The sequence below is a fragment of the Pseudorca crassidens genome, chromosome 2 (assembly GCF_039906515.1).
Source record: "Pseudorca crassidens isolate mPseCra1 chromosome 2, mPseCra1.hap1, whole genome shotgun sequence".
Classification (NCBI taxonomy): domain Eukaryota; kingdom Metazoa; phylum Chordata; class Mammalia; order Artiodactyla; family Delphinidae; genus Pseudorca; species Pseudorca crassidens.
Window position 1 is genome coordinate 16985100 of NC_090297.1, and position 9985 is coordinate 16995084.

Sequence of the window (9985 nt, forward strand, 5' to 3'; positions counted from 1 at the left end):
TGAGTCTTTCTAGAGCCCCATGTCTCTTCTGAACTATGGTGAAGGCATCTTTCAGGGCTGCTTTCAGGAGTGAGGGGTGCTGGGGAGGGCAATGTCTCAGGGGTTATGTGGCTGCCTGGACAGCATCTGGGCCGGTGGTCTCTGCAGCTACTCAGGCCATGGAAGGAGTTGCTGTCACTGGCCTGAACCCCCTGGAGGGGCAGCCAGCGAGGAGGGGCTGGCCTTGGAGACATTCCCAGTGGTGGTGGGGTGGTGGGTGCTGCGTCCACGCCACCTTCTTCCCAGGTGTAGCATAACTCTAGAGTTCTCAATGCCCAGGTCACGTTCTCTTTGTCCCCAGTGCATTTCCCCAGCTGGGGGGAAATGACAGCCTCCTCTGGAGCCCAAGGCCCCACTCCTGTACCTTAGGGTGCTAATTCGCCCTCTACCTGTCTCCTGGGATCCCTAGCTCCCTTTACTCCCCATCCGCAGAAGCCTCGGCACCCGTATTTTCCGTCTCTTGACATCCCAGTTTCCATTATTTTCAGCTCCCTGTATGTCTTTCCTGTCCCCCACCTCTTATTTGGGAGCCCCCCCCATTTCCCATCTCACAGTATTTGTTCCCAGGGGTGCTGGTGGCTGACTCAGGGCCAGGAAGTAGCCACTCAGACCTGAACTTGGATGGTTCCAGAGCTGTGCCAGAGGTGAGAATTTTTCTTCTCTCTCTGGGGCAGGTGTGCTTGTGGGGTGAGTGGGTGTCAAATGTAAGGCACTTCCTCACCTTGCCTTGCCCCCCTAATTTACCAGCAGAGAGCTTCTCCCTCGCAAAGACCCATCCAACCCTCGTCCCCAGGGTGCCTTTCCTGCCCTTGGAGACATCGAACCATTGAACTGTCCTCCCTAGCTCGGCTGAGGGAGCCCTGGGTTTGAGGACCAGGGAGGGATGGGGAAGCTGCGCGAGCTGTCCAGGGCCGGCGCTGGCTTCCTGGAGTGAGGCTCATGCTCTGGTGGCTTCAGGTTTCTAGCGAGTTCCTTGGCCTTGGTGCACCCCTTCTAACGGCCCAGTCCTGGGAGAGCCTGTGGCTGAGCCCGCACGCCCACCCCAACAGGGCAGATGGGAAAACCTTGGTTCCTCCCTTGTCGCTCATCACCTCCAGCAGAGATGACTGGCTAGGTGTATGGGCTGCAGCTCTGCTTTCACCTGCTGCAGGGAAAGTTCTGGGAAGACAGTCAGGAGACCTGGGGTAGAGTTCCAGCTCTACCACTCATATGCTCTGTGACCCCAAGTGCCTAGCACAGTGCCTGACGGAGCGTAGGTCTGGACAAGTAAGTGCTTGACATGACTGAATAGGGCTTACCAGGCACTCACTGTCCTGCTTGGAGGCTCTGTGTCCCGGGAGGGGGCTAAGCTGATCACTTCTGAGAACCCCTCTGACTCTGATGGCTGTGATTCCGCCCTCTATGCCTGGGGCGTCAGGACAGCTGGGCATCACTGACTCAAGAGGAATACCCTGCTGTCTCCAGTCCTTGGCAAAGAGTTCCTGGGACCCAACCCTGCGATGATATGACTTGTGTGTGAACAGAGTGAGAAACAGGGTCTGAAAGCACCCTCCAGGGTCACAGCAGGGAAGAGGCCCCTCTAGTTTCATCAGCAATTTCATGCTGCTTCCAATGGGCCGCTCCAAAGTTCCCCCGTGAACTGCGAGCTGTCAGGGGGTTCCTTCCCTCCCAGGACACATCCCTCCCTCTTTCCACCCTCCCCGCCCAGCCTCTCTTCTCAGACCAGGTCCCCTCTGCTGCGGGGGTTCTGACTTGGCCAGGGAACTTTTAAAACAGAGTTTGGTTTCAAGTTTGCCAGGAGATGGGGGAGGTGGAGAGGGGTTTGGAGCGGGGAAGGGGGAGCTGGAGGGGGGTCACAGCAGGGAGCGTGCCTTCTCTCGGGTTTGGCCGAATCACAGAAGACACAGTTCAGGACTCAGAGATAAAACCTGGCAACTGCTGTAGAAATCTGGACAGCAACCATGGGGTCGCAGCTTCGCCTCCCAGCTGAGTTTGCTGAGCAGCTCTTGCAAGCTCGTTTGGAGCGGGGGGTGACTGGGGTGGGGGCAGCTGTGACGCAACCCCCACCCCCATCAGCGGCTCCCTGGCCAACTCCGTGCCCAGTTGGCTCAGGCCAAGCCCTTCTTCCCAGAGGGAGGAACAAGAGGAGGAGCCGTGGTACAATTGCTCAGCTTTCCAAATGCACCCACAGGGCCCGAGTTGGGCGAGTTTCAACAGGTTTGGGGAGCACTGTCTTGTCAGATGCTGAGTTGCTCAATTGCTAATCCAGGGTTGAGGGAAGAAAGTCAAGCCATAGCAGACAGCTGGGTCGTGACTGCTGCCTGAGCAAACCCCTCGGGCAGAGCCTGGTCCCGGGGCCCTGGGAGGAGGGTGAGGGGAGCGAGCGCTTAGCCTGGCTCTGAGCGGGTGGCCTGGCCGGGAGCTGCGGGCCAGGACAGCGCATCTGCCAGGTGACAGCCACACGTCCTGACACCCACTTTGGCACATCTTAGCATCACCTGAGGCTCAAGGCAGTAGAGCAGAGCCTCCCTCCCACTCGAGGTCTTTGAAAGTGGGGCACGATGTGACAGCAACTTACAACCCTCTGGAGCGAACAGGCCTGTCCTTTGTTTGTTTATCAAATGTTGACTGAGCCCCTACTACATGCCAGACATATGCCAGGCACTGAGGCTGCTGAGCAGTGCTGATGCCACAGCCTCGGCCTCCAGAGGTTTCTAACCTTGTAGAAGGAGCCACATTATTAGACTATAGTTATATACAATATGAGACAGTTCTATAGGCAGGGGATAAAAACCATGAGGTCTGGACATGTGAGAGCAAGTTCAAGTCCTGCTTCTGACGTGCAGAGTGTCCTTGGGGAAGTCACTGCACCTCTGGGCCTCTGAAGTGGGGCTGAAGACAATACAGACTCCCTCCTCTGAAGGGGGAGGGGGAGAGGTTATGTGGTTCTTATAGGGAAATGGCTGTGAAAATGCTTTGTCGGCCACCGATTCTCAGCCGGGGGACATTTGGCAATGTCTGGGGACATGTTTGGTGGTCACCTAGTTGGGCGGGTGCTACTGGTGTCTAGCGGGTAGAGAGGCCAGGGATGCTGCTAAACTTCCTATGGTGCACAGGACAGGCCCCAAATATCAATGGTGGATTTGAGAAATCCTGGGGTAGACTGTAAAGAGCTGTGCGTGTGTAGTGATTATGACTCAATGCCCAGAGCCATGGGAGGTGATCCAAGGGGGTGGGTTTTTGCTGTTTAGAAGGGAGCGAGGGATCCTTTATAGCTGGAGACTAGGCTGACACTTCCTGGGGGAGACAGACCACACCTTTACCTGTGGGGCTGGCACTGCACATCTTGGCTGGCTCTGCCCACACCTGGTCCAGCAAGTTGCACCCAGAGTGCCAGGCCTCACTCTGCTCACGGGCAGGGCAGTTACACACCTCTGCTGCGTGAGCAGGCACGTGGGAGCTTGGCCTGGAGACGGAGGTGCACACCTGCGGGGAGTCAGGTCCAGTGCGCAGGGAGATGCCTCCCCCAGGGGCACCGAAGGGCACTCCCAGCAGCAAGTCCTCTGGCTGGCAGGATTTGCCCGGGAGCCCGGCTGGTCTCCCTGGCTCTGTGAGGCTCTTGCAGGGGCCCTGGCCGAAGAGCGGGGAGACAGCAGCCTAGGATCCTCCCTGTGTGACCTGTGTAAGATCACAGGGTCTGGACAACACAGTTTTGGGTAGATGGCGCTTGGGGGCAGCAGCCTGAAGGCCCGTTCCCTCCATCATCTCTGTAACCAGGGGCACAGCTCCCCCAGTTCAGTGACAGCTGCCCTCCACATCCTGCAGCAGCCATGGCTGCAGTTTCTATCGCTGCACCTGGCACTGTTCTCAGCATGCCACATGCACGGGCTCTCTCTGGCCTCATCAACCCCAAGCATGGGTACCGTTTTACAGATGAGGAACCCGAGGCTCAGAGAGGTTGAGTAACAAGGTCACTACTCTTGTCAGTGGCAGACCATCTGTCCTAGCCACTCTGCTGGACTACCTTTGAGTGGAGCACAGGCGCCCTGCCCTCGCCTACTGGGCCTCCGCTGGGGCCCCAGCATAGCGCATCACTGCCTTTCTTCAGGAAACCCACAATGATGAAACTTTAGTTTATCTATTCTCTAACTCTTCCAGTACTTCCATTTGGGGTTCAGAACAATCTGCTGAGGATTGTGGCCCAGAGGGAAAAAGAGGCCCATCCAAGGCCGCCCAGCACTGGGGACCAAGCTGGGACTGGAACCCTGGTCTCCCGACTTCCAGCATAGCCCCAGTGCCGGGGGGAACATTCAGAGACATTTATGAGCCCAGGCCTGGGGCAGAGTCCGGGCCTTCCACCGATGGACTGTTTTTATCCCTCCATCTCTCCCTCGGTGGGGGCTGCTACAAGCTGTCAACTCACTCCTGGTGCCAGACACAAGTCTAATCAACAGCTTCCAGCTTCTCTGGGCTTGCCCAGGCCTCAGGCTGCACAGCCCTCCCATCTCCAAGCTCCATCCTGCCCAACAGCTGCACGCAGCGGGACACCTGGCCTCCCCTCCAGGCCACCCGCCCTTCAGAGACAACAGATAGCACTGGCTCTTGCAGCCGGCCAGCCAGCCGACCCTGGACGGAAGCCTGACTGCAGGTATTGCAAGGGGAGTGGACACCCAGGCCTTGCCCCTCTGAGAGCGCTGCCAGCCATCCTCTTGGGGCCAGACCTCCAGCGTGGCCCACACTTGAAAAGACACAGTGCCAGCTACCATGCCCGGCTGGACATCTGCCCGCCAGAAGCTTTTCCTTCTAGAGGTAGCTTTTGGGTCAGATGCCTCTGTCATTTACTAGCTAGGTGACTTGGGGCAATTACCTCTGTGATCCCCAATTTTCTCATATGTAAAATGGGATTCAGATGTTGTCAGGATTTAGCTAGTACAGGGGGAGTGGCTATAATCATTATTGTCATGATTCTACAACCTCCAGGCCAAGTCCCCTCCATGACCGCTCCAGCTCACACTCAGCTCTTTCCTCTGACAGCAACAGCGTGTTCATGGTTCATGGTTCATTCGTGATCTGCTTTTATCTTGTCTTCCTCTTGGAGACCAGGCTGTGACATCTATTTCCCCCAGAGCTGGACCAGTCCTTGGCCTGGGGATGGACCCTGTCTTGGAATGTGCCCAGAGATCTCTTCTCCATCATAGCCTGTCTGGTTTGGCAGCGTCCTGGGAAGCCCCTTGTTCTTCCTGCCTTGGGCTGAGCAGAGAGACCCTTGGCTCGAAGCCCAGGGTGGAGCAGGAGTGAGCTGGGTCATCCGGAGACCTGCTTCGTGGCAACCTGAACCATCACGGCTGCAGAGAACAGGTTTGCCAACCTCTCTTCTCTCGAGAAGGCTGCCCCTCCTCACCGCCCCCCCCCCCCCCCCCCCCACAGCGCAGCACGAGAACTGAGCTGCTGGAATTCCCCATGGTTTGCGTGACCCAAAGCTGGGGCTGCCTCCCTGGCTGGGATTTCATGCTGGGATGTGGCTGAGGGTGGGTGGTGACACCACCTGGGCCACACTGGCTCAACCTTGGGACGGCTTCAGGGAAGGGCGTGTGTCACTGGCTGGGAGTCAGAGCACCTGGGTTCAGTTCTCAGCTCTGAGTTTGAGCAAGTAGCTTCCCCTCCTGGGGCCTCAGTTTCCTCATCTGTAAAATGAGCCAAAACGCTAGATGCTCTTGAAGGACTTTGCACTGTGGATGTCGTGCTCTTTCCCGACGGCCCGGGTCAGACCCTTGAACTGCCGCTTCCTCCTCTGCCTTTGAGCAGGCTTCAGCCCTGGGCTGGTCACACCCAGTTCTCGCTCATGCTCCCTTTGGAGACCCCGGCTCTGAACCCATGCTTTCCAGAGTCAACTCCAGGGACCCCAGACTTCTCCAAGTCCAAATCAGCTCCCCTCCTCGGCTCTGCGACCCAGGCCCCTCTCAGGGGGATGGCCTACTGGGGGTAGTGGGAGGGAGGTGGTGGTGCCATGGTTTCTGTACACTTTGCCACTGCCCCTGAAGTGTTAATCGAATTCAGTCTCCAAGAAAAACAAAAGCTCCGCAGCCACTTCAGCCTGCCTTGGAGTCGCTCACTCTTGCTCTCAGAACAGCTGGGAGAATTCCACATCACCTCCGTCCCCCAAGCCCTGGGTGGCTCTGACCCCAACGAACACACTCCTTCCAGCCTGCGGGGCCCTGGAGGCTGCAATGACCTCATAGCAACAGCCATTGGACACTCGGGGCAATTTCATGGGAGATATTTGTTCTTTGGTCTTGATGCAGAGAGAATTTTTTTTCCTCTCCTGCTGTCTCCATGGAAACCCCAGCTACACTGTTGGCGATCCCCCTTCCCACCTCATGCTTTTCAGATCAATATTGGAGCTTGGCTCCCCACTGGCTGCCCACAGCCGATGGGGGCAGAGCTCTGGGCAGAAGGAATTGGGACCAGGGTTAAGCCTGGGACTGGGGGAATGGTCACTGAGGGAGATGAAGAAGGGGTCCAGGGTCCTCCTGCTTCCCTGTTCACCCACTCATGGAAGCTCATCCTTTAGAATACCCCCACCCCCCGAGCCAATCTTCCCAGGGAGTCCCCTGAGCCAGGCCCAGTCAAGGAGAAACAGACAGGTCATCAGCGGTCACTACCCCTCCCTCCTTAGGTGAGACTGAGGGAGGTGGAGGGCTGCTGTGCTCTTTAAGGTCTGGACGGAGTTTCTTCCTGCCCCAGGGAGAACCAAGGCCGTCCAGCGTCGGCTGCGGTCTCTCGGATGCCGGGCGTCCCGTCCCTTCCCTCCTTCTCTCCCGGCTCCCGCCCCCCAAGCAGAAACAGGTCTCTGCACGCCTCCAGCCCAGCCCGCAGCGCCGCGCGGGGCAGGTCGGCGCGGGGAACTAGCCCCTGTACTTCTGGGGATTAACCTGTTATTAGGAGCCAGGGTTCTTCCCCGTAATGGGCTTCCTCGGCGACCTGTCAGCCCAGCCCGGTCTGCGCCCCGCGCCCGGCACCCCACGCCGGCCGCAGTCTCGCTCTCGCACCCCTTGCGCTCTCGGGCTCCCGAGGCCGCCTAGGGGTGCGGAAGCCGCCGCCACCCTTGCAGCCTCTGGGCTGGAACGCGGGCAGAGGGGTGTCCGGAGGGAGGCCCGGGCGGTGTCGGCGGCAGTGCAGAGGGCGAACGAGCCTCGCGTCCCGCGGCCGAGACACCTGCCGGGCGCCCCCGCGCCCGCTGCCCCGCGCTGCCTGGCACCGACCGCTGCCCCCGGGGCCTGCGCCGCGCCGCCCCGCCCCGCCCGGCCCCCGCCCGGCCCAGCCGGGTCCCGGCCCGACTTACAGCCAGTTGCTCGCGGCGGCCGAGAAGACGGCGAAGACCAGGAGGCGCAGCGAACGCAGGCACGAGCGGGGACTCATAGTGCCGCCGCGGGCGCCCGGCCCCGGGCAGCGGCTGCGGCCGCTGGGGGCCTCCCGTCGGGGCGGCAGGTGGGCGCCCCGCGGGCGGGCTGGGGCGCGGCGCCGGGCGCGGGCCGGGGCGCGCGCGCGGCGGGGCTCTGCCTCCGTGCCTGCCGGCAGCCCTGCCCGCTGCTGCGCCCGCTGCCCGGCGCGGACCAGACTGTCAGCGCCGCCCCAGAGCCGGGATGCGGCGACGGCGGCGGAGGGAGGCGGGCGGCCGGGGGGGCGGGCCGGGGGCGGGCCGAGGATGGGGTTACCTGGGCGGGCCCAGCGGCCCGGGACACCCCCCGGGGGCGGGCCGGAGCGGCGGCGGCCGCGGCCGCCCTGGCCCGCGGGACTGGCTTCTCCGGGGGCCTCCCCGGCCGGGCGCCCGAGAGGACTTGGGGCCGGAGTCCGCTCCAGGCACGCCTGGCTGCGCGTCGCCTAGCCCGGCCGGGCTAGAGGCGAGGCGACCCAGCTGCCTGGTCCCCGCCCGAGCCTGGGGGACAGGAGGGCACAGCTCCCCCAGCCCGCCGCTGCGGGCACTGCAGCGTCGCCCTCTCCGCCCCGCCTCGCCCCCCGCCGGCGCCTCGGAACCCGACCCCGGCCCGACCGTGGCGGACTGGCCCGAGCGCGGCTGCCGCTCGCGCGCACCCAGCCGCTTGCGCTCCGGGCGCCAGGAGCTGCGCACCCGGGCTGCGCACCAGGGAGTTCGGTGCCGCCCGGCCGCCCCCCGCCAGGCCCCTCCCTGCCTCCCGGCCGGAGCGTCCTCTGGCCCAGCCCCTCCCTGGCGCTCACCTCCCTCCAGCCTTCCGGGAGCTGGACGGGGCCTCCCCAGCTTCGGGCAGCTTGGGACAGTGGCCGGAGACTGCCGGAATCCGAAACCTTGCTTCTGGCTGGCCACAAGATCTGGGCGCGCCCTAAGCAGCAGGGTCTTGACCGAGCCCCTTACCTCTCCAGTCCCCCTTTTCTCCTCCAAGAAATGGACATAAGACCTGGGGGTTGTGAGGATGGAAGAGATTAGGGAAGGTCTCTTTTTAGCACACTCGCCAAGTCTTGCTTTGCGTTTGTGTTTTCTGTGTGCCTGTTTTATTTATCCTTCCAGATCCGGCAGATCAGCCCCTAGCTGGCATAGCGTGGGTGGCTGCAATGTTTGTGGAATGAATGAATGAAATGAAATGGGCTGCAGCCTGTGCCTCCCTAGTGCGAAGTGCTCAGTTCCATACCTTACTGACCGGTGAAAGCTATTTGCCCATCCCGAGGTCACGCCCTCTCCAGGTCCCTGATCTAATTGTGTCCTTCCTCACCCTACCTTAGCCTGGGTACCAGAGCCTCTCGGAGCTGGAGAGATCTCTTGTCTAAATGGGGGAAACTAAGGCCCAGAGGGGGGCAGGGAGCTGCCCACCTCACTCGGGTTGGGGCAGAGCCGTAGACCAGGCTCACACCCTCACCCCTGACACTGTGCTCTTCACTGTTTTAGAGGCAAGAGGTTTGCTGCCACGTAGATGGTCACGTTTGGGTGCCAGGAGGGTGCCCTTCACTCCATGGAGTCCCCTGGGCTCAGCACAGAGGAGGGACTCAGTAACCATTCGGTGTTGAGAGTGGGCAGAAGGTGGCAGGGATTTGTGGGGCTGAGCAAGAGTACAGGTGGAGGTTCACATACCATATGTCTAAATATTTGCAAGTTATAAATCAAGCTAACAAAATGTGAAATAAAATATGTTCTATTCTCCTACCTTGACAAGCACACTTTCATTAACAACCTGGAAGGCTAGCTCTGAATGTCGAATTCTCAGACTCCTCAGAGCCTGCACTGGAGCATGGTGGTGCAGGGGCCCTGTGCACACACGTGTGAACATCTCAGCCTGCACACACAAGCTCGGACCACCCCACCCCACCTCCAAGAGAGCTGCCCCTGGCCACCCCTCGGCCACAGGGCAGGGCATATCTGCGGTGCCGTCTGACCTCAGGGGTTGATCTGCAGAAGAGACCCACCCAGGTCTTGGAATTGGGCTTAGGGCCATCTGGGCAGGGAATCTCAGGGCCCTGGGCACCCAGAGTGTGGCCCAGAGGGGCCACAGTCTCCAGATGACACGTCCCTTTGGCCCCATCGTCTCTCCTCCCTGTGGTGAGAGCTTAGCTGGAGGACCAGAGTTTGGGGTCCCCAGGGCAGGGACCACTTTCACCTAAGATCAGTACTGAATTACAGAACTACTTTGAGCCAACATATTTACTCTTAGAGTCTCAGCGAGGTATGGTGGAAAATAATAATAATAATAAAATAATAATAATAATTTAAACAGCAATGGGCAATTATTTTAGGGTGGCCATATAATTTTCTTCCAAACCAGGACATTTTTGAGAGTGACTGGTGACTCTAACTGGAAGATTTGCTGGGGTATCAGGCATAAAGTAGGACTGTGCCAGGCAAACTAGGATGTCTTGTTTTGCTAAAATATTGAGCCCTCATGTGCTAGGCGTTGTTCTAAATGCTTTACATGCTGTCACT

General features: G+C 60.0%; 1 protein-coding gene across 3 annotated transcripts in view; it reads right to left on the bottom strand.

Annotated features, from left to right (window-relative positions):
• WNT4 (Wnt family member 4) overlaps positions 1-7624 on the bottom strand; it is a 28378-nt gene extending 20754 nt beyond the window's left edge. Inside the window, exon 1 of one of the 3 annotated variants that reach the window (XM_067723251.1) lies at positions 7382-7624. In XM_067723251.1, coding sequence (XP_067579352.1) covers positions 7382-7458 — 77 coding nt within the window. In that variant the 5' untranslated portion in view covers positions 7459-7624. The remainder of the gene's footprint in view (positions 1-7381) is intronic. The other 2 variants (XM_067723232.1, XM_067723259.1) reach the window with 2 other exon arrangements.
• Between the last annotated feature and the right edge of the window lie 2361 nt (positions 7625-9985).